The sequence below is a fragment of the Leptinotarsa decemlineata genome, unplaced genomic scaffold (assembly GCF_025532065.1).
Source record: "Leptinotarsa decemlineata unplaced genomic scaffold, Ldec_3_MD MMD2_tig00026328_RagTag_RagTag, whole genome shotgun sequence".
NCBI classification, from domain to species: domain Eukaryota; kingdom Metazoa; phylum Arthropoda; class Insecta; order Coleoptera; family Chrysomelidae; genus Leptinotarsa; species Leptinotarsa decemlineata.
The window spans coordinates 31,071,848-31,097,158 of record NW_027412688.1 but is presented as its reverse complement, the minus strand read 5'-3'; the positions used below and the strand labels follow the sequence as shown (position 1 = coordinate 31,097,158).

At 33.8% G+C, this 25,311-nt stretch overlaps 1 protein-coding gene across 3 annotated transcripts; it reads left to right on the top strand.

Annotated features, from left to right (window-relative positions):
* The first annotated feature begins 1,611 nt into the window (after positions 1-1,611).
* Positions 1,612-25,311, top strand: LOC111517861 (septin-2). Of its 3 annotated transcripts, none has more exons than XM_023174147.2 (7): positions 1,612-1,813; positions 3,478-3,595; positions 4,622-4,764; positions 5,483-5,986; positions 8,917-9,213; positions 10,713-10,875; positions 24,567-25,311. In XM_023174147.2, exons 1-7 carry the CDS (start codon positions 1,784-1,786, stop codon positions 24,572-24,574), a joined length of 1,263 nt encoding a protein of 420 aa, XP_023029915.1. In that variant the 5' UTR covers positions 1,612-1,783; the 3' UTR covers positions 24,575-25,311. The 3 variants fall into 3 exon arrangements, with proteins under 3 accessions (XP_023029915.1, XP_023029913.1, XP_023029912.1); XM_023174144.2 differs by having other exon boundaries at positions 1,613-1,813; positions 25,113-25,311; XM_023174145.2 differs by having other exon boundaries at positions 10,713-25,311.

Genomic DNA, 25,311 nt, shown 5'->3' with positions numbered 1-25,311 from the left:
CTTTTTCATCGGTCATCGACTAACAGACTAATAGTATATATAGTCATCCTTCAAGAATTTCAGAACTGCTCTACTTATGAACACGCGTCATATATCATTGAAAACACTTTCCCGCACCAGACCAAAAATACTGTCTCGGCCTCAACGTGTGTTTCGCAAATCGAGTTAGCATCATCAGGAGATGAGTACGACTGAAATGTATGTTTCTATATCCATCTGAAAGCATTATCACCTCAAGTAATGAGTGACATCAAATTATTTCCTAGTAACACTCATTGTTTTGCCAACTAACTGTTTTGTTATATAGTAGGTTCACGGTAAATGGTGTTGGTTTAACTTTTATAATAAAACCAATTAGACCAAAAATAAATTAGACCCTTGAGTTGTGAAACCCGAACTATATAAAGGGAAGAAAATCACAATTTTACACTACACTACACTACACAATGGAATTAGACCAGGTAGTTTATTGCAGTTGATAAGCCAATACCATTTAAAGTAAAACATACTATACCTAATCTGCACCTAGAAACTTGTTATGGTGCCGGTCTCGAAGATTTTCAAATATTTCTCACTCATAATGTGGTTGTTCTCTAAGGCATGTCAAGTGCTCTACACTTCTCTAGTCTATGAAACCGAGTATGTGAAACATATTTTTTGTAGCTAGTTATTATTATAGTCCATTTATACTGATCAACATGAATTTTGTTGATATCCTCACAACTTATTTCGAGAATTACTGACTTTTCCTTGTCGGTCGTCTTGTCAGACATGAACATTTCTTACATACCCAATTTCATTGACCAGGGAAGCCTAGTGTTCGAACAGCAGCAAAAAGGTTCTATTTCAAACAGATGTTTGTTCATTCTTTTACGTAAAAATTGAACATGAAAAAAGGTGAAGATCGACACAGGTATTTTATTCAACAAAAAGAACAGTAAGAAAGGACGACGACATTTGCCGTGTACGACAACGCCATCTATGGTATTGACAGATAACTCAATCCTCAAATATCAAAGATAAATGAGGCTCTCCAAGGCAGTCAGTTGCAAAGGTATGCTTCGACATTTGCTGCCGACGAGATTAGTCCTTTGTTCCGACTCGCCATAGGTGTCATCAGTGATGCGTTGCGGAAATCAATTGTCCTTGAAGGCCAATCTTGAGTTCTCTGTCGATCTTTGAAAGATATTGCAGACGGTTGAATGATTGCAAAGCATTTCAAGAATTGTCTTCAAACCACTTGTATAAGTCATTCACAGAACGCTGACACAGCGCAATTGAAAAAAAATTGGCAGAGCCGATTGAAATGTAAGACGGTGGATTGTGTCAAGACCAAAGACATGATAATATGGACTGGCGTTCGCCACTTTTACGGTAAATTTCATCTGCGGATCACATATCGCCTGGCTACTGTTTCAAATCAAATCAAAAAATTTCCACAGTGGAAATATGTAACATGTAAAACATCGTGACGTATCTGACGCCAAGTGTATCAGTGACGTAATTGCCAAGACGTCAATCTCTTCATTTTTTTTTAGTGGCGAGGCTCAAAGTTCTCTCTTTAACGGCTAGAGCATATTATGACGTCACTGGTACAGACAGAAGATATATAGAGAACTGTGACAGAAAATACAGAGCCACAGTTGAAAGTAGAAAGCTAATTTTATTGTGACAGAGCTGAAAGCATATTTGTATAAATATATATATTTCTAATGTATGCATTTAGTGCATTTCTGATTGAGTTTGGATTGTTAATTTGAAAGAAAAATTCTAGCAACGAAAAATGGCACCAGTAGATGTTGATTCACCCCCAGTAAGTTATATTTATGTAATTTGCAGATGATTCACCTCAATTCTTATTTATGTACAAATGGTACCTATTGTAAACAAAAGGCGTTGTCTAGTGTTTATATTTTATTCGGAATATAATGGTATTCACTGGATCAAAAATATGAATTTACAAGAAATGCTGAAAAAAACGACAATTTGATCCACATTATTTTAAATTATATCTCCAAATGTCCAATGGGTGGTAAATTAGACTCGTAGAGTAAATGATGAATGTACCATAATCACTTTTTTCTAAATGTTGCTGTTTTGATTTGATATGATGAATTTTGTGTGGTCCTGCACCTCCAAATCATTTAACATAGTTTATTTTAATTTGAGCTATACCTTTTTTTTGGAAAAGTGAAATATTTAAAAACTGGTGAACAACAATCATAATCCTTTTTGTTCCTGAGTATATAATTTTCAGAATTTTCACCACGGGATTTGCAAACTATATACACAACCAACACAACCAAACACAACCAAAATTTATGGCTCAAATTGCAACTCTTGAGCATATTTCTTAAGACGAAATTAACTCAAACAAGAATTGATCTGTAAAAACATAAAGTGCCAGATTAATGTGCAGTCATTTATAAATGCCACTCGGTTAATGCAACAAGTATCCCTAACAAAAGAGATTGTTATATGTTTTGTCTTGTGGAGTTTTTCTTATGGACAACCTATCAGTTTTTCAAATACTGCATTTTGAATAAACATTTTCTAATAGTATCCATGATAATAATTACACAATTTTCACAAAAATTTTTGTTTATAGACGCGTTTAGCTAACACTGTACCTTCCTTGGCTACACTTGAGTTATTAATAATGCGACAAAAATGACAAATCAATAAAAATATTGCTGGCAACATTTTATGATAATTTAAAACAGTTATTTCTGAAACAAAGTAAGTACTTCTAACATAAACAATTCTGTTCCTTGCGATAGATTAAAGGGAAGCAATAGAAAAAACCACTCTTCCTATGGACTCATGGTTTTATTATGCTGTTTACTTTCAAGATATTGCTGAATAATAATTTTTTTTTTAAAGAAATTCATCAATAACTTTTTGAGGGTTTGTAGTGATACCTTTGATAATAGTGGTATTGAGATAATCAAATTTGAAAATACTTCGGAATATTCATTTTATTATGCAATTTGGTATTTATTCCACACTAAATAGATTTCAGGTGAATTCTCAAATAGAAAATTATAATAATTGTACTGTCCTAAGAAATATAAATTATGAAAGTCAACTTTATCTTGAAGACATACTCACCTCTGATCTTTATTAACTGGCACAATTTGTCAGTAAACTACAGTTTAGAATTTTCTTCGATTCTGATGATTTTCATTTTACAATAAGAATTGAATATCATTATTTCACTGTAGAGGTCATCTTCATATTAGCTCCACCTAGGAACACACCCTGAATATGGCCTTGATTATTGGTACATGAAACCATGGGTCCTTTCAGTTGAACTCATTGTGACAGTTCTGACCATAGTGTTGAGAATTAATTATATTTTCTTATGATTATTTCATTGATTGAAATCATTCTCCTAATTACTCTAATGCCAGCTCAAGATAATTCAGCTTATCTTGGAGGAACACATTCCAATCACATATAATTATTTGGTTACAGATTGAGGTTCAATTGCGGAACTTGACCCTATCTGGTCATGTGGGATTCGACAGCTTGCCAGACCAGTTGGTCTCAAAAAGCGTTCAAAATGGGTTTACTTTCAATATAATGTGTATCGGTAAGTTTTATATAGAATTTTTTATAACAGTAAGGATAGAAATGTTTTATAACAGTAAGGATAGAAATGTTTTATTTATACTCATTTGTACAATAATTTCAAGGATATTTTTGAGCAATATTTCTAAATATCCATATATTTTTCAAGTATACACGATGGAACTGGCTGATTCTTGACAAAAATTCATAACATATCAAAATAACACTTGAATGTCAGATTTTTAAATAACTATGAAGTGAAAATCTCACATTGTAGAGTAATTATACTATACTTTTTTATGTTGTTCCTTATTTCAGTTCCACTCCTTAACACGTTGGCTGTCGTTTTGGCTTATTTGATCAAGAAAAAAGTATCTGCTCCAGTTGGCAAACTCAATTTGCCCCAGAACTTCAATATAACAGACAGTTTATCGTGTAATACATGTCAATTGTTTGGCCCGCCATGGATTTGCCAACACAGACTCAATGAGAGCTGGTTGAGATGAAGGGTTGCAATAGTCTAGTTTTTAGGGTTCAATATTTATGTCCGAAAAAATTGACAACTATGTAAATCTATAGTTTACAACTTTATTTAGGCAACTGTTTATACTTTCTAACCGATATGATGATCTCATTGGCAGAGTATTATATCTAGTAGTGAAATGCCCAACTCGGTTTATATGACATTTTTTTATAAATATTTTAGAAATTAGGAATTCAAAAAATGTTAATGATTGTCATTACTGAACTTGTAAGAGTATCTCTCCAGTTCATGGTCTGAAAGGTAATTTTTTTATCCATGTGATGAAACCCTCTTCAAAGTCAACACGTTAATATGAATGATATTGTTTTTTTTATAATTTGAAAGTTATAAATGTGATATATTGGTCATTCCATCCTAACCTCCATTTATCTTTCTATCATTTATTTCTGATTTCTTCTGGGACATTTCAATCCGTTCTTTTACTCCCAAAAGAAATATTTGGAACATTTATTTTCATTCAATAAAAATTTTTCACAATGTTTTTATGTATGATTTTTTTTTTAGGTGAAACTGGTTTGGGGAAGTCTACATTGATGGATTCTCTTTTCAATACCAACTTCGAGTCATCACCTAGTCCTCATTCTTTACCCTCAGTTAAACTCAAAGCACACACTTATGAGCTACAGGAAAGCAATGTTCGTTTGAAGGTGAGAGAATTGGGAGTATTATAAGGAACAAAAAGACAATGAAACATGTTGAAACATTCCAAACATTGCCTCACTTTGTCATCATCCATTTTAAAAGCACAATTAAATTTTTTTCGTCCTGAAGAGGAAAAAATAAAATGGGTTTTTCAGATTTTTCACTTTGATTTTTTTTATTTTTTATGAGACCATCAAAATTGCAAAAATCTGATATAATGCATTAAAGCTTTTCCAAATGCTTTTTCTTTTATTTTAACAATTTCTTCTGGACATAACTCGTCATTAAATTCATTTTCTCTGTCATTAGGTTAAGAGTATCAATATATTTATGAATAATCAGTTTGGTCGTCACAACAATAATTGCTAATGTGTCAATATTGTGTTTGGAAATAATAACTATTTCTTGTCCAACAGGATTCACCCATTAACAGGACATGAAAAAATAAGTATAGTAATTAATTAAATAATAGCAAAACTGTTACTAATGACAATAATATTGAATACGATAAAAAAACATTAAATAATGAATAGAAAGAGGAAGATATTCAGTGCAATAGTTAATGGAGACAAATCTTTTGAAAAATCAAGAGATATTTTCCTTTTACTAGTGAAGCACCTTTTTACTGAAGCACCTGAAGGTACTTTGAAATTTTCAGTATAAAGTTTCTAAATAAATTTATCAAATGAAAAAATTTTATTTTTTTACATTATAATTTTTCAGCTTACAATCGTAGACACTGTGGGTTACGGTGACCAAATCAACAAAGAAGACAGCTTCAAAGCTATCGTAGACTACATTGATGCCCAGTTTGAGAACTACCTCCAAGAAGAATTAAAAATCAAAAGGTCCCTCTCCACTTACCATGATTCAAGGATCCATGTCTGTCTGTATTTCATATGCCCCACAGGACATGGCCTGAAATCCATTGATCTTGTTTGTATGAAGCAGCTTGATCAAAAGGTTAATGTTATCCCAATAATTGCGAAAGCTGACACTATATCCAAGACAGAACTGCAGAAATTCAAATCGAGAATAATTGCTGAGTTGCAGAATAACGGAGTCTCGATTTACGAATTTCCAGTCGATGACGAGTCTGTTTCAGATGCTAATTCGACTATGAACTCCCATATTCCGTTTGCTGTGATAGGAAGCACAGATTTCATAAAAGTTGGAAACAAAATGGTCAGGGCAAGGCAGTATCCTTGGGGTACCGTACAGGTTGAGGTGAGTTCAATTATTGACAAATACATGATCTTTCTCTTCTTTTTGATGGCATTGGCATCAAGAGATTATCAATTTTTAATTTTTTGTCTCCTAAGGACTCTGTGTAGGAATATAGATTTTATTGGTTCTTTATCTTCCACCATCTGATGAAATAAAAATTGTAATGGACAACGTTAATCAGGTATCAAAAGGGTAAACTTCCTAGTTTAGTATAGATGAGGCCTATGCAGCAGTATTTTGTGACCTGTTGAATTCTTAAGTATTTTGATATCTCAACTTTAAATTGAATGATTTAAAGTTGGGAGTTTCTCAAGATTTGGTTCTGAGTCTGAAGGATATCACCTGTTTAGACATCCCTCACAATTCTATTCTCATCGAGGATAACATGTACATGATCTGAACCAGCAAGTGTTGATATTAAACCCATTTGATAAATATGATTTTTAATAAGGAGACCCTCCCTGGTTCGTTGAAAGTTTCAAAAGTGATACCTCTATTTAAAAAGGGATATAAGTGTTCATTCGGTAATTATCGACCAATCATTATTACCTGTTATTGGAAAAACTATCGAAATCATTCTAAAAGATAGGCTAAACACCTATTTGGAGAATAAATTTCATTTTAGTGATTTACAATACAACTTCCATTAAAACAAATCTACAAATAAAGCTGTTTTCTACATTTTTATAGAAGGTTGAAGTTGAAGGTCTTGATCAAGGCAAGCATACTGTGCTTACATTACGCAACTTGTTGATGGCTTTCGACTGTGTATCTCATGACAGACTTATTCAGAAATTGAGCTACTATGGCATAAGAGAAATTGCTCTAAAACTACATTCCTACTTGATAAACAGATTACAGTAGGTCGATTTTAACAGTCAAAAATCAGATTGTGAATTATTTAAATATGGAGTACCTCAAGGTTCAGTCCTTGGTCCATTTTTTATTCATTGTGTATATTGATGACCTGTGTCAATATATCGCACCTACAAAGTTCAATATGTTTGCTGATGACACCACTCTTATTTGCCCAGAAAAATCAATCAGTGATCTGAATAAAAGTGTTTCCAAAAATTGATCTCTTCTTCTCTCTTCTTGTACCATGCTAACTTCCATTCACACCTTCGATAACTGGGGTATGAGTGCTTTTGTTAAAAGGATATTTCTTCACCAGAAATATGCAGTTAGAATAATAGCTAAGCTAGGGTACCATGATTCATTTAGAGATGCTTTTAAACAGCTAAAAATTCTTACAGTTGCCAGCACCTACATACTAGAGGCTAGTGCATACGTTTTCAAAAATAAATCCAATTTTCAGTCCTCTCTTCAAAATCATAAACACAATACTCGTTCGAAAGATCTAATCATACCAAACGCTCATAGAACTTCTTTGTATGGAAAAAACGTAGAGTACAGTGGGTGTGAATTATACAATATGCTTCCAATAGCCCTTAAGAATTCCCCAAATATTAATGTGTTCAAAAGTCAGCTGAAAAAAATGCTACTTCAAAGAACTTGTTACACCATTCACCAACCAACTAACCTGAGATCTTGAGCCTTAGCACATTTGGTTAAAGTGTTTACTTTCATTACTTGAGAAATACTTGAGAAATTGTGGGTTGATTATATTTTATTGGCTTTTTTATAGTCTATAACTAGTTACATTTATATTTTTATATTTATATGTTACTTTTATTACTCATGGATGTTTATCACTGTTTGTGTTATTGTGTTGTTTATATTATTTTGACTGACTTATAATATGTAACCATATTATTTCGACTTATTTTTATAATATGGTTACATAGTTATTTACATTTATATGTTTTTACATTTACTTAATTTATTAGTTTCATCAAATCAGAAAAATCAAGAGGAATCACTATAGATGACAGGTTGAATTGGTCCAGTCATGTAAATCATGTAGTATGTAAACTATCCGGTGTTTAATCAATGATAATTGAACAATTTCCTCAATTTTTTTTTATTTCCATACGCGTTCGCTAACACCGTAGCTTCCTCGGTTGAAATGAATATTACACATTGGGCTACAATTCTTATATACAACAGTGTAGGTACCTAGCTTGATTGGTTAAAAATGAAAATGATAAGTAAAATTTGTCAATCAATCACAATTTCAGAATATGAGTAAAATGATTTGTTTTATGAAGAAAGGTTTAAGAATGGTGAGTGGTCAAACTGCTGTAGTAACGGGTCAGTCCATTCATAATTATCTATTGTTCTCTTTGTACTGAGACAATTGAATCATGTCACAAATTCTAGCTGACAGATTATAGAGATCATTGTCGTGAACATTTTGTCAAACTTGATATCACCAACATTGTATATTTATACTGTTTTATTAGAAATAAAGGCAAACAATCAGACAGAGTGAGAGACAGAGAAAGATAGGGGACAGAGAGAAAGATGTGGGACAGAGAGAAAGATAGGGGATACAGAGAAAGATAGGGGACAGAGAGGAAGTTAGGGGACAAAGAAAGAGAGAGAGAGAGACAGAATTAGATAGTAAGAAGGAGTATATAATTAAATACAATTCAAAAGGTTATTATAAGAAGTTCTCACATTCGATTCGCAATTTTTGTCATGGAGCACACATATTTAATATCTAAGGAAGAAAATATCTCCAGTCTTTGAAATTTATACTAGTTGAGATCGTGTTTTCACTGAAGTGTCTGAAGATTATTTTTGTTTTATTTATTTAATAATTTTTAAAATTGATTGCTTCATTCTTTTCTTTGAAAGATTCCCACATTTTTGTATGAAGATGGAAAAGTAGAAAGCCAAACCTTTCTCAAAAATTAATCTCTCCTAAAAATACACCCCTTTCAATTTATACATTCTATGTAATATACGAAGTTGAGAGATTTTTCTTTGCTGTGTTATTCAGAATTTGGTAATTTTTTTTTCAGAATGAGAGCCATTGCGACTTTGTAAAACTTCGAGAAATGCTTATTCGCACTAACATGGAAGATATGCGTGAAAAAACTCATTGTAAACATTACGAATTATACAGGAAGAGAAGGCTAGAGCAAATGGGTTTCAGTGATGTAGATGAAGACAACAAGCCTGTGAGTTTCCAACAAACATTTGAAGCTAAAAGGTCCAATCATCTGCAAGAATTGCAACAGAAAGAGGATGAAATGAGGCAAATGTTTGTTGTCAGAGTGAAAGAGAAGGAATCGGAATTGAAAGAAGCTGAGAAGGAGGTATGAGCTGTTTTGTTGAACCTTCAAAATAACCATGAAAAAATTCTCAGTTTCTCTTTCAAATGGCAATCTAATAAGGTTTGACAAATTAATCTACCAGAAAAGTCACAATCTGTTTCCACAAATCTTTATAAACAAGTCTTCAACTATCTCTTAGTATTGTATGGCTTATGTTGAATATTATTGAACAATATTCATTGTCTAGTTGCTGATACATAGATAAAATATATTTTTGAACAACTTTCCAAAAACTAAATGTTTCATAATCAAAACATTACAAAGCACACTTTTCACATTTCAACAAAATGAAGGTTTATACAATGTGTTAGAAAAATATCTACTACTCATGAAACTAGCAGAAGAACTATCTAACTCATATCCACAATTATGGTAAATATATTAAATTTAACAACGTAGTTAATGTGAAAGTGAATCTTTCATGTTCCAGATTAAAAATCAAAGTTATTCTATTTTTCTGTGAACACAAATGACTTTATTATTGGGATTTGACTTTACTGATATCATACAGTTACAAGTTGAACTAAATTGTTAACAAAATATTTCGAATAAGTCTCTTGAACAAAATTATGCAGAGGCTTACTTTCGCGGGCTATGTAATTCTATTAGCGTTTCAGCTGTTAAGCTTCTTGAATTTCAATTAATAATAATAGAATTTATTCATCAATCAAAGGTTATACAAGGCATTATACATACACATACATAACACTTATCAGACTAGTCAAGAAAGAAAAGAAGGTAATCTACAAATAAGTTGTTAATTGCAAACAAACCAGAAAAATTGTACATACAATTACAATTATGAGATATCACGAATTATAAAATTCTTCAACATTATAAAATACTTTTTCAAGAAGAAAGTTTTTCAATTTATTTTTGAATAGAATGTCATTCAGATTCACATCTATCAAATCTCTTATTTTATTGAAACACTTGATACCAATATGCTTTGGTGAATTTTCACAGACTGATAACCTTGAATAGGGTTGGCGAAGTTTTTCTTTATTCCTAGTATTATACATATGAGTGTCTTCATTCCTCATTGGTTCTTTTTGGTTACGTTTTATGTACATAATCAGTTCAAGAATATATAAACATGGAAGGAAGAGTATTTGGAGATTCTTGAATAAAGGTTTACATGTTGTGGTTGGATGAGCATAACAAATCATTCTTATTATCATTTTTTGAGATACGAATGCCCTTTCAAAGTGACGAGATGACCCCCAGAAGATCACGCCATATTGTAGAGTAGACTGTACCATCCCAAAATAACATAGTATCAAGATGTCTGCTGATACAGTATCTCGCAGATTTTTTATTATATAGCATGTAGTGCTTAGTTTCGAACATACAGTATTTATGTGTGCTTCCCAATTGATCGTAACAGTATCATAGATTGTCCCTTTCATACTTTTAATGCAAAATTACCCATTTACGTTTTTCTTAAAATGAACTAAATGTTTATCAAAACCTTTTTGCAGCTTCACGCCAAGTTCGACAAACTGAAAAAAGATCACACCGAAGAAAAGAAAAAAATTGAAGACTCCCGCAAAAAGTTGGAGGACGAAATTGTTGAGTTCAATAGAAGAAAGTCCCAATATCAACAAATGGGACAGAGCCACCATACTCTCACCTTGGGCAAAAGTAAGAAAAAATAGTCTAATGCAGAATTTTGCTTTCTCAGATATTTATTTTATGTTTTCAATTTGTATTGTCCAAAGCGTATTTTATTTAAGTTTTATTTATAGAGCTTGCTCGCTCTTAGCATGTAAGAATAACTGAGTGTCAATGACACTCGATAGCAGCTAGTATCATTCCTGAAATTTGGTAAAATTATGACCATTTTATAGAATAGATGGGTAAGTTTAGGTTAGATTGTTGATTGTTTTCAGGTATAGCAAAAGTATCATGAGTTTGAAGTAGAAAAAGTTCTTATATATTTTAAAGGGGGGGCTCCAGATTCTCAAATGCATGGCAACGTCTACTGTCATGTACTGATCTTGATAACTTCAAGATTTTTTTTATTCTCCGCCCCCCACAAAGTGGACCCTGAATCTTCGAAACGAGTTTTAATAGCTCTTTTAGTCAGACCAAACACAAAAAATTGTGGTGGTCAGACTGAGTGTTGCTGTTAAAACTTGTTTTGAGGAACACTTGGTGCATTGCCGATTTCATACGTCAAAAAAAGATAGTTGAGTCCAACATTTCTTCTAGAACAAAGGAGTGTTACATGGGAATTATAAACAGAGACATATGCTTCAATACAAGTAGGCCATTGGCCACAATTTCATGAATCACTTTGTTAATATTAGTGGGAACTTTTTCATTGACTTGAACACTTTGTTACAAATAAAAAGAATGATTTAGAGTTCGGGAATCAGTTCAGTTCATATTTGAGACCACATTGGTTGATGAAATAGATGTCAAGAATTGAGTTACGGTTCGTGTGTATAATCACTTTAAATTAATCAATTAGGAACTAATTATGGTTTGAAGTTGACTACAATGATGAACCTGTTGAAAACATTTCTTCCAGCATTCTTTTTTTCTAGTCTTGAGAAGAGAAAAATAGATTAGATGAGAAAACTCTAATGAAATCCCAAGAATTCAAAAATTCTTCACAAATTAAATGTATTTATTTTATTGAATGCCTTCCAAAAGTTATGATTTTTTATATTTTGAAATGTATTACAGCATATTTATTGAATTAGGTAAGGATATTTTTATTTATGTAGTGCATATGTCGGTACAGTGGAAGATGTAGAGTGGGTTGAATTATTGCAAAGGTACTATTGAACGAAGCCAAAAAAACAACTATAGCTTTTTTGGGTCAGATGAAAAGAAAACATCTTAAATTACCAAATTCTGTTTTTGGAGGTAATGTATTGTTCTCAGAAAGATTAAAATGTGCCTGTTGGAAATTAAAATATTAACCTGTATAATTTTTAGTAATTTTTTGATTGAAAACATTTTTATACAGGGTGTTCCTCAATGAACACAATGATGAGTGTGTTCCTGCACAAAAATGTGCCGCTTTATCAAGTATCACGTTCTAACTAATTCAAAACAAGATCAAATTCTAAAGAAATTTTTCAGTTATATCTCCGACAAAGGTTATTATTTTTTTACTCAGAAATGACATATCATAGGAAAAAACTCAAGAGGTCTTTTTCATCGGTGGAGTTCAAAAATGAATATTATTTGAGAAAAACCATAGATGTATTTTTTTCTTCATAAATATCGAAGTCAATTCCGGTACCGACGCCACAGTTAAAGTTGAGAAAAATATTTTTTCATCACAAACTATAAACTACATATTGGATATATTGAAAATTTTCTTTTTTTTCTTGAAAATTCAACACCTCTTATTTTTGTATTATTATTTTTTCATGTGGATCTATACTCTTGAATATTCACATGGTATTATTGTGGCAAAGTTGCCTATTTTCAGGTACTATTGAAAGATACTGTAAAAATCGAAGATTTCCAAATTCTATTTTTGTCTGTGATTTTTTTGTTCATAGAAAGTTTAAACTTTGTATATTCCATAGCAATGTTTTGATTAACACTTTTTGTATGTAATATGAAATAATTCATTTTTATCATCAAATGAATTATATTTCTTCTGTACGGCCCTGAGATTTGTTTGAAGAGAAGCAATTGGTCTCTTCATTTACCACAGATGATTCTCTAATAATTCGCAATACTCTATTTGCACATACTTTTTTTATGAAGTACAATCTCTAGAAAGTTTTTGGCTTTCTACTAATCCATCTGATACAAAAAAAGGGATGAGAGAATCTTCCAAAGAAAGGAAGGATGTAATCAATTTGAAACTCTATACACTCCTAAAAATATAACCCCTTCAATTCAAATAAGATTCCTCTTGGCTGGGATTAAATCAAATAGGTGAATGAATGTCATTACGATGTCATCGATGACATAAGCAGATCAAGCTTATTCCGTGACATTCAAAATCGTAATTCATGAATGAAGTGTGTGTATTTTCTATAATGTTATCCAATTTGGTACTGAAGAGCGGTGTATACCAGTGAGGGTGACAGTGTTCTATGTGAGTACAATTTATTACCATTCATTCAATGTAGAACTCATGTGAATGATATCTGATTCTTATTCCACAACAAATGTTTGAAATACAAACCGAGTAGAGAAAAGTATCTTCTGTATAATTCAGTGTTCATATAGAAGTATTTGTTTCGAAAGAATTATTTTCATTCGTGTAATTCAATGTTTATATGAAAGTAGCTGTTTCAGTAGGACTTTCTTTCAGTTTGTGTCTGAAAGTTACTTCTTTGCATGATCTACACATTCATGTATAGAGTTTCAAATTGATTACTTCCTTCCTTTCTTTGGAATATTCTCTCATCCCTTTTTTTTGTATCAAGATGGAGTAGTAGAAGGCCAAAAACTTTCTTTCCCAAAAATTAATCTCTCCTAAAAATATAACCCCTTCAATTCATACAATCTCTAGGTTTTTCACATATACTCAGTGGGCATATTTGAAGACTGGCTATAAATCAAATCATTCAAAGGAACAATTCGTTCAGACCAGTCTCAACTCCCTATACTGTAGGTAATAGATCGGCCTGCAAGTGTGTTCCAATAACTGAAAATCTATCGCAGCAGTTGAATCGCCAACAGCATATGCAGGAATAACTTCAGTGAAGAATCCTGCAGTGACACTTGTCGGACATAATCCAACGCCCTTCGTGGTATTATCCAGGGGAGTAGTTGTCTTCTGATGGGCGTCAGTCCATTAACCTACAGTGTAGGGAGTGGAAGTTTAAGCAAAATTTGAACATTTTTGTTCTACCTCCTACTGAGTATTGCATCATCCATTGATTGCTCAGACAACCCAAGGATATTTAACTGATATCCATTTTACTTTCAATTTATATCTAAAGGATATCTTATGAATGTCCGGAATATACTGACTTGTATGTCAATAAGGTATCGTACACTTCTTGAATATATTCTGGATGTCCTTCGGATAATCACACAAAGATATCCATTCTATGGATATCTTACGGACATATATTTCATCTCCAAAGATATACAAATTTGAATTGAACATGACTTGGAGATCCATAGAAAATTTAATAATGGTAATAGAAGACCATTCAGTTTTAGTAAATACACCCAAAAGAAATATGAATCGGTATTCAAAACAAAAATGAGCTGGTATTGTTTATGGTTTGTAAATGGATGTATATTCCTTATTCTGAAGCTTTTATGAAACTTGAGGAATTTTGAGTACCAAAATGAAGGTTCCATAAAAAAATATACTCACTTAATATCATTTCTTCAATATCTCTGAAAAAAGATTCAGAGATATGAAATACGCCACTTTTCTCTGGAACTTCATATGAGTCTTGAATTGAGAGAAATTAATTATTCTTTTATGAGTTGAAATCAATATCAGCTCATTTTTCTTGAAAAACTATTTTTAGTATTGATTGAGAATCACAAGTGGTCATAATCTATATTGGAAAATCCTCACTGTCAATATTAGAGGTTTGTAATATCAATTTAATTTATGGTACTTTTTACTTCACCCATTAGCCAAACCAAAATGGATTGCCAAAGAAGGTTTTGAGATTCATCTGTGATATATAAGGAGGAATTCATATCGCTATAATTCTAGTGATTGTCAGGACCGTTATAAATTTTTTTTCGAATTACGTGATGATCAAGTTATCTAAACTCTCAGTCAGTTCAATATCTCAGTAATATATGGCTCTTCTGAAAATTTTAACATTGAGAGAGGTTCAATTCAGACCACCCTGTATAAAAATTATAAGAACATATTCTGATAGTTGATTGAAAGTTTCGATTACAAAGGTAAGATAATCTTGTATCTTCTGTTTTTTAATTATTCATTTAGAATTGTACATAAAGTTCACTCATTTCAAAACCTTCCCTGGTTTAGAATGCATTTTATGTTTTGAAATGTATTATAAAATATTTGATAGATTAGGCTAGATAATCTTGTATCTTCTGTTTTTGAATTTACCAGATGGAATAGAATAATTGTCCAACTTCCAATGGTAATATATTTAGTTAAAACTTGTATATAAAGTTCACTCCACTTGAATTATCAATGGTACAATGTATTTTAAGTTTTGGCATGTATAATAAAAAAAATTTTAAGTTAGGTTATGGTACAATGTTTTTTAAATTTTGAAGTGTATTATGAACTTTTTCTCAAATTAGGTCTAATAATGTATCTTCTGTTTTTGAATTATTCACATGGAATTAGATAATTACCCAACTTCCAATGATATACGTTTATGTAAAGTTTCCATTGCATGAAGTATTTGAGATTTTGAAATGTATTATAAAATATTTTGCAAATTAGGTTAGGTAATCTTTGAATAATTTGGATGGAATTGGATAATTGTCCAACTTCCAATGGTAATATGTTTATTTAAATCTTGTAGTGTATAAAAAGTTCACTCCATTTGACCTCACCATTGCACAATGTATTTTAAAATGCATTTTTAAATATTCCTTAAATCAGGTTAGATAATCTTGTGTCTTCTGTTTTCAAATTGATTGGATGTAGTTGGATAATTGTTCAACTTCCAAATGTAATATGTTTATTTTAATCTTGTATATAGAGTTCACTCCACTTGACTGGCCAATGGTACAATGTATTTTAAGTTTTGACATGTATAATAAAGTTTTTTTTTAAGTAAGGTTATGTACAATGTATTTTAAGTTTTGAAATGTATTATGAAATATTCTTTAAATTAGGTCGAATAATGTTGTTTCTTCTGTTTTTGAATTATTCAGATGAAATTGGATAATTATCCAACTTCCAATGATGTACGTTTTTTTAAAGTCTCCATCGTATGAAGTATTTGAGATTTTGACATGTATTATAAAATATTCTTTAAATAAGGTTAGATAATCTTTGAATTATTTAGATGGAATTGGATAATTGTCCAACTTCCAATGGTAATATGTTTATTTAAATCTTGTATATATTCACTCCATTTAATGTCTTCATTGCACAAAGTATTTTAAGTTTTAAAGTATTATAAAATATTTCTCAAATTAGGTTAGATATTCATGTATCTTTTGTTTTTAAATGGATTGGATGGTAATTGTCCAACTTCCAATGATATACATTCATTTAAATCGTGTCTATAAAGTTCACTCCATTCAACGTCTCCATTGCATAAAGTATTTTAAGTTTTGAAGTGTATTATAAAATATTTCTTGAATTGGGTTACATAATCTTGTAATTTCTGTATTTGAATCATTTGGATGGAATTGGATAATTGTCCAACTTCCAATGGTGATAAGTTTATTTAAATCTTGTTTATCTAAATCTTGTATAACCCACGCACAGGTATATCCTTCTGTGGGAATTCTATATTTATTCGGAAATTGCCTCGTACAACTTGTGACATTGAACAATGTATAATTGCCAATAAATATTATTATTATTATTATTATATGAAGTTCACTCCATTTGAAGTTTCCATTGCATAAAGTATTTTAAGTTTTGAAATGTATTATAAAAGATTTCTTAAATTAGGTTAGATAATCTTGTGTCTTCTGTTTTTGAAGTATTCAAATGGAATTGGATAATTGTCCAACTTCTAGAAATATCTTTATTTAAATCTTGTATATAACGTTCACTCCATTTAGTGTCTCCATTGCACAAAGTATTTTCAGTTTTAAATTATTATAAAATATTTCTTAAATTAGGTTAGATATTCATGTATGGTATTGGCTAATTGTCCAACTTTCAATGGTGATAAGTTTATTTAAATCTTGTATATAAAGGTCACTTCACTGGATTTCACTATGTTACAATGTGTTTTAAGTTTTGAAATGTATTAAAACATATTTCTAAAATTAGGTTAGATAATCTTGTGTCTTCTGTATTTGAATTATTTGGATAATTGTCCACCATCCAATGATAATGTGTCTATTTAAATTTTGTATATAAAGTTTACTCCATTTAATGTCTCCATTGCACAATATATTTCAAGTTTTGAAATGTATTATAAAATATTACTTAAATTAGGTTATTTATATAGCGTAAGTGCCGCTACTATTATTTCTTGTTCAAATGTAGAAAGCTCAGTACTTTCATAGAAATAAAATAGTTGAGCTAGTAAAATTTAATTAACATTATTATTATTGCAGAACTGAAATATCCGATAGGTTGAGTTTCTTTGTACTATGTCATAGTATTCATTCAAATCAACATGAAATATTGGATTGACAGTATGTAGATATGAATGAAAGTAAAATTGAATTGGCAAAAATGTTATCCAACCGATAAATTTTATACTTCTCGCATTAACATCACAAAAGATTGCGATGGCAATTCTGCTCTGATAGCGTAACTGGTAAATGTATAGTGAACAGGAGAAGTGGGTTTGAATTGTGGCCTGTGTTTGCATCTGATTGCATCCCTACTAACACATTATGTTTTTGTCTTTCATATTCATAACTGGATTTTCAGTTTACTCTCGGTTTTTACAACAATTCTCCAAATTTGCGTCAAAATGATTCATTTCTACCTCCTTGGTATGGTATGAAGCTTTAGGATATCCAGAAAATATTTTAGGGGAAAGTAATTCTTTCTTATTAGTCAGTGTGCTATGCTTGAAGACAGGCAGTAAACAAATCTAAAGAAATGAACTTTAAATGTTCAAGCCCGTCTCGGATATACCTACACAGTAGGTTGAATGGACTGAAACCTATCAGAAAACAACTACTCCACTGGCTAATACCACGAATGGCGTTGGATTATATCCGACAGGCGTCAGTGCAGGAATCTTCACAGAAAATTTCCTGCATATGCAATTGGCAATACAACTGAAAGAGTCGACCTTCAATTTTGGAACGAACACACTTGCAGACCGGTTTCGGGCTCCTTGGCCACCCATCAGTGCAAGATAGTGACCATCATCGACCTAAAGTCAATGATATTCCATAATTGAAAATCCCCCCCCATGCCCTCCCGGGTTGTGTGCCCAGGTCGCAAGCTCCCTCCTTACGGAAATGCTTCCGCAGGTTTGGACCTGGCGACCCTTTCCTTCCACCCCCGTTTCTTAAGGAAACGGTCCTCAATCCAGCTGCTGGCACTTCAGCAAGATTGATATCTAACCTCTTTTGGTTGGAAACCAGCCTTTAGGTGCTTTTATTTCCCTATCTATTCGCGTTTTGAAAATTTTTGGCTCTTGTTTGTCGCGGTATTCCTGACTGAATTTTTGCATGGGGGCCCCCAAAGCTAACGGCGGCCAGAGTTGTGATAGTCGGGCTTTTCCCAGTGAAGCTGAGAAATGTGATTTTGAAATTGACTCGCGGTTTTGCTGAAAGAGAATATATGGTTAATATACACTGGAATATTATACTTACCGGAGCCGCCTGACGGCGACTCGCGGGGGAGGTCTGCTGTTTTGGTCTATAGGTCTTCTGTATTTGTCCCGTTCTCTGAACCTGGGGTCGTCCATGTTCAGCGCTTCGTGCAGGTCTCGAAACGCCGGGTTGTCGTGCACTCTGAGTCTTTCAAACACGCTTTCTGCGTGTTTCCTCAGGTATGTGTCCACGTAATAGGGGTCCTGGTCCAAGTCCCTGTTGATATATCTGTTGGGCATGTATCTGGGTGCGTTTAGAGCGGCCCTTATGCACGTGTTCAAAAACGTTTGTATGTTGTTTCTGTATGTCTGCGCGCAGTGTCCCCATGCTGCGCTGGCGTATAGTATCATTGGGAGGATTATTGTTCTGATCATTAGCAGCTTAACTTTCAGCCCCATGTTGGATTTGGGGCCTATAATTGGCTTTAGCTTGTGTCTGGCTGATCTCGCCATCCCTATTCTCTCCCTTACGTGAGCCCGGAACGTCAGTCTTTTGTCCAGGGTGACCCCCAGGTATTTGGCCTTTTCCTTCCAGGGAATCTCTTGTCCGTTGTAGAGGACGTGTCCTTCCGGTTGTATGCGTCGCCTTCGGGTGAACAGTATCGCCTGGCTCTTGTCAGGGTTAATTGCGATCTTCCATCGGTTTGCCCATTTCTCTAGTCTATCTACTTGTTGCTGTAGGTACCTGGTAACGTGAGTTGCGCTGTTGGATCTAGCCAGCAGGGCCGTGTCGTCTGCATAGAGAGCCAGCTTATTAATGCCGTTCTCTGGCCTGGGCACGTCTGCTGTGTATATAGAGAAGAGGTGTGGCGAAAGGACCGCGCCTTGCGGGACTCCTGCTTCTAGTTGTCGGGTTGTCGAGAGTTCCTTTCCTACTCTGCAGCGAAACGTTCTGTTTTCTAAAAAAGAATCGATTAGTCTTACCATTGTGTCCGGGTAGCCGAAGTCGCTCATCTTTGCTATTAATCCGTTATGCCACACTCTGTCGAACGCCTTGGCGACGTCTAGGAATATGGCTCCGGTGTTGCGTCCTCTGCCGAGGTTGAATCCCTCTGTTGCAAAGTCCACGACCCTTAGGACTTGTAGCTCGGTGGAGTGTTCGGATCTGAAACCGAACTGTTCGTCCGGGAGGACTCCCAGTTCGTTGGTTTGTTCCTCTAGTCTTTTTAGGATAACGCGTTCCGCCACTTTGCTGATGGCTGGAAGTAAGCTGATTGGCCTGTGGTTTTGTGGGAGCAGGTGGTTTTTTCCTGGCTTCGGTATGTGAATCACCGTTGCCTCCTTGAACGGGCGCGGGAAATGTTGTAGTCTCAGTATGCCATTCACGATGTTAGTGATGGCTGCTATGCCTTTTCGGGGCAGGACTTTCAGTGCCCGGTTTGTTATTCCGTCCGGGCCTGGGGCTTTCCGAGTGATTAGGCGTCTTAAGATGCCTTTCACCTCCTCGGGAGATGTCGCGGCCAGGGGTTGGGTGTTCGTTCGTCGGTTCTTTATTCTTCGCGCCGTTCTTTCCACCTGTCGTTCTGTTTCTTCTACTTCGTCTGTAAGAGGGACTCTGTTCTCTCTGCACTGCCTCTCCAAGTTGTCCGCGAATGCTTCCGCCTTCTCCAGGTCAGTGTAGACGATTCCGTTGTCCCCGCGTATACGCGGGCATGGCTGACGAGGTCCGTTCCTTAGTATCTTCTGCATTCTCCATGCAGAGTTATCCTCGGTGTTTAACTCTTCTAGACGGGTAGTCCACTGTCTGTCTCTGATGTTTTTCAGTTCTTCCCTTAGCAGTCGGTTGGCTCTGTTCATGCAAGCTTTATCCAGAGGCGCTCGGGTTCTCTGGTAACGCCTTTTCAGTCTTCTTCTTATCCTAATCAGTTCCATCGTTTCTGGTGGGAGGTGGTCTTGGAAGTTGAAGCGTGGGGCAGGGACTTTCCTTGCGCTTTCGTTCACCGTTCTGATTATTGCTTGCTGTAGTTGGTCCACAGCGTTCCTCAGGTCTTCTGTTGTTTCGATGCGTGGCATGTCTCCCATAGCATCGTGTATGGCGCGCTGGAATCTATTCCAGTTTATTACTCGCTTAACTGGGTTGTCTACTTCCACTTCACCTCTTCCTATTGAGAATAGGACGGGGTTGTGGTCTGACGACCCTTCGTCTAGCACTTCCATCTCCGTTGTTTCGATGTTTTGTACTAGTGCGATGTCGAGGATGTCGGCAAGTTGTTCTATGCCTCTTTGTGGGTAGTGTGTTGGCATGTGCGGTGCCACCACTGTTATCTCCTCAAAATTGAAAATCGGAATTCTTTCAGAGTATTTCATTCCTCTTCCAAAGTTGGAGGGAACATCACAAAATGTCACTCCATCTAGTGGACGAGGTACTAACCAACTGCATATCCGAAATTTGCTCGATTCCTCTGAAAATCTAAAGAAATGAACTTTAAATGCTCAAGCCCGTCTCGGCATTTAAAGTTCATTTCTTTAGAAAGTAATTCTGCTTACTTTTAGAGATTGTAGGTTTCAAGAGCCTCTACCGATTCTTCATCATCTTTGTTTTTAAGTTTAGTAGTTCATCCTTCAGCAGAAGAAAGTACTCGATCCGATCCATTTCCTGTTCATTGCAAAATATTTGCCTGACTTCATAATGTGCGACGTTGATAATATCTACCGCAGTCTTAGACGAAATGTCAGGCATAAAAAGCAGTACACCACAGTCAACAAATCCAAAAAATGGATTTGACACAGTTATCCCCTTTGTTATGTAAAATTTTCTTAGAGGTTTTTAAAACTGCTGTATCGCATTGCTTATCGACAAGCAACTGCGTAATAGACGGTAATTTCTTTCATGACAATTATTTCAGGCAGATATTGAATGGGATACAACATCTGTGAAAAATGCAATGTTCCATTTCAAAAACCATCTAAATGTAGACTAACCTCTCCTACTACATATGAGGCTCCTGCTTGTTACATTTGATTAAAGTGGGGTTATATTTTGCACTACATAGGTATTTAATGCCATGTTCCTCATTAGGAAAAAGCATTTTTTTTTGTAATTCAATGTTCATATGAAAGCAGTTGTTTCGAAAGAATCTTTTCTGTTGTGTTATTCAATGTTTATTTGAAAGTCATTGTTTTGAGAGGGTTTTTTCTTTCGAATTACCGTCTGAAAGTTACTTCATCGCATGATCTACACATCTTTGTAAAGAGTTTATTTTTCCCACACGGACGGTTCCTACATTTTTTTTGTATGAAGATAGAGAGGTATATTTTATATATATATAAACATTTATTTTCCAAAAATATTTTTCTTCTAAAAATACACCCATTTCAATTGTGTTTTATATTTTTTTTATGTCCAGAAATCCTGATATGTTGCAGCAGTCGGTTCTCGTTTGTATATAATGCCCACCCATATATATGTTACAATATTTTGTATATAGTTAGAATAAATAGGATAAGTATTATGTAAGTTTGATTTTTTCTTCATTGAATATTTTTAAAGAGTGGAAAAGTATGTTATTCTCACTCTAAGTTCAAGAGAAAAAAGAATCTATGACATGTAGCATAGTTTTTGTTTTTTGAATTGGTATAACACAATTTTTTTTTCTTCGTAAATCTCACTCAATTTTCGTATTGGGGGTTGATATTCCAATTATTGAAAAGAAAAACAAATGGTGGAATAGATAGGTCAAGGATAAGTTTGAATTGATTTTTTTAGACACGAAAACTCAATTGATAAATTTAAAACGAGTGAAAAATATTTGCATTGGAAGGCATTAAAAAATTTGTATATAAATGTTTCAGGTTAGGTTACGTTTCTTATTTACCTTTTAGTCATAACATTTCATTTTGAATGTGTTTACAAAAATCTATTTATGGTTTGCATGGATGAAACAAAATAATTATTGGGAAAGAAAGATTTCGATTCGAACCAAAAAATTGTGGGAATCTTTTAAAGAAAGGAAGGAAACAAATCAATTTCAAAAACAAACTCTTCACCTTGGAAGGTTCCCACATTTTGTTTGTGTAAAGTCAACATATCTCTTTCCCAAAAATTAATCTCGTAAAAAATACCCCTTCAGGATAAGAAAATATTAACAATTCACATATTTACATTCACAATTCTGCATCAAAAAACAAAAAAAAATTGTCGATTTAACAGTATTCTGAAGAATACAACTATTTTACATAGTATATTTTTATTATTCTTTTGGAAGTATATAGCCAAAAATATATGTGGTTCCGTATCTGTAGAGCAGGGAGAGTGAGTGTAGGCTCACAGCACTTAGGCCACATATGACCCATTGTACATCCTCCCGAGGAGTTGTCCTCCTATGCCATCGTCCATCCTGTCCTTTCCAGGAAGGTGGACAGGTTACTGGGAGACATCCCCTTTATATCGGCAGGCGTAGGCCAAGACTCGCCGAACACACAGTCTCTTATTGACGATAACTCCGGACACTCGCATAGATCATGACTGACAGTTTCATCTTCCTGTTCACACATCCTGCATATAGGTGTGTCCACTAGCTCCATATTATGGAGGTGTTTCCTTAGTTGACTTTGGCCAGTCAGAAATCCTACTGTTAAGCGTAGATCTTTCCTGGTTATCGCCAGATATTTCTTCGGCGCCAGCTTCCCAGGTTCGCCCAGGGTGAGCCTGGCAATATTGCATCCTTTGATTTCATCCCATCTCGTAGGGATTGAGCATGGGTTTGACGTTTGGCTAGTTCGGCAATTGATGAAGTCATCTGGCCGTAGATGTCACTGGGTCCTAAAATTCTTAGTCCAGCCGCTTCCTTGGCTGAAGAGCCGGCAATGCGATTACTTTCACTCCTGTCGTGCAGGATAATGTTATTATCTAAATCTTGGTGGCACTCTTGTACTAGCCCTGAGATAACATGTTGTCTGTTCAAGGCTAATAGAGCTTGTCTACTATCAGTGCAGATTGTTATGTTTTTGCTAGAAATTCCTTTCCAGGTTAATTCTCTTGTGGCGATTGAGATACCAGCCAGTTCTGTTTGAACCACGTTGGTATTTTTCCCATTCCCCACTTAATGCTCAGGCTTGGCGATCTAGAGTAAACTCCACATCCTGAGCCTTCTTTGGATTTTGAGGCGTCTGTATATAGGCCTATTGCATTTGTAGCATTTGACTCTGTGTTCTGTTTCATTTGTATTTTGTAGGGTTTATTAAACACAAACCTGGGTTCAATTGCATCACTGGTTGCCTGCAGCAGAAGTTGTGTAGTAAGCGCTTCTCGCCATAGGTCCAGCCTCAATTGACCCATTCCTACTTCGAAGTCGTGCGCTGGTGTAACATGGCCAATAACGCAACCTCCTTAACGTACAAGTCCAGATGGGATTATAGGTGGTTAATTTTACTATAAACTAGTCAGTTCTTTGCATAGATTTCAGAATAAAATTTTTTGTGAAGGGTTCACCTGTAGTAGGTTAAAGGATTCAGTTCAGATTGTATTGTTTTTATAAGAATAATTATGTGATTCTCTATTTTCTCTTAAAAAATTCAAATTTCTTAGCGGACTTCATAATTCTGCTTTGCACAGAAGCAGAGTTTATTCTTGTACTTTTTATTGAAGATACAATTTTCAACTACCATTCATTACTCAATTCACATCATACAATATTCAAAATTTGGTGAATAGAAAGAAAGTTTCCATGAGATTTTGATGGTTTATCACGATTGCATCAAATGCAACTGAGTTCGAGTTTTTGGGAAAGAAAGTTTTTGGCTTTTTGTTACTCCATCTCGATACAAAAATTATTATTAAATAGTTTGACATATGCAAAGAAATACATTAATGGAATCAATTAGCATTGAAAATTTTGTACTCTTGGTATAAATTCCCCAATTGTATTTCGAAGTATTATGTCAATAGTGATTTATTATATTCAAACACATAATTCTATTTTTTATATTCAGGAAACTGACTGAAAAATGTTGTGATTGCGGCTCCCGTTTAGGTAGACAGCCAAGTCATAATTGAATATTAAAAAACGGATGAGTTTCACGGAACCCAGCATTTGAGAATTTAATTTATGTGGATTGGAGAAAATGTTGACATAAATGTAGAAAATTAACAAAATGGAAGATCTGGTTTATTTTTCATCAAAACATTTTTAAGGGATCGTTTTTATGTTAACTTTCGATTATATTATGTTAACCCTGAAGATGCACTGAAAATTTGAAACCTCAACAAATATAATAGTTCTCATTTGATACATAATTCCAAAACTACTGATGGAACATTTGAAAATTTCATGTGAGGAATGTCATCTTGGAAACCTCAAATGAAATTTTAAGATTTTGATCACACTGCATACTTCTGCTATACTCTCTTGAATGAAAAATAATTTGTTTTTTATTTATTTTTAATTTTCGAAAATTGTAAGTTCTCAGTTGGCTAACTCTTAGGCTAAGTTTTTTCAAACGAATACTTTACTTGATAACTAATTTTTATGTTTCTAGGGTTGCATAATAAATTTTTGTGAAGAAGGGATTTAAGGTGGAATGAACTGGAAAGTTTATTCAATGGTCACATCATTATATGGTACAATTAGGTTTAGAGTTATCACAACCCTGTAATTTAATTTGACATCTGCATACCAAAGTTAGTATTCTATTTATATTATTTATTCATTAGTAATAAAGATGTTATTGAAGACGA

Excerpts from the sequence above, each read along its gene's own strand:
- LOC111517861 (XM_023174144.2), top strand. The coding sequence starts at position 1,784 with ATGGCACCAGTAGATGTTGATTCACCCCCA. Across the intron at positions 1,814-3,477 it reads TAGATGTTGATTCACCCCCA|ATTGAGGTTCAATTGCGGAA; the intron begins GTAAGTTATATT and ends ATTTGGTTACAG. Across the intron at positions 5,987-8,916 it reads GGGGTACCGTACAGGTTGAG|AATGAGAGCCATTGCGACTT; the intron begins GTGAGTTCAATT and ends TTTTTTTTTCAG.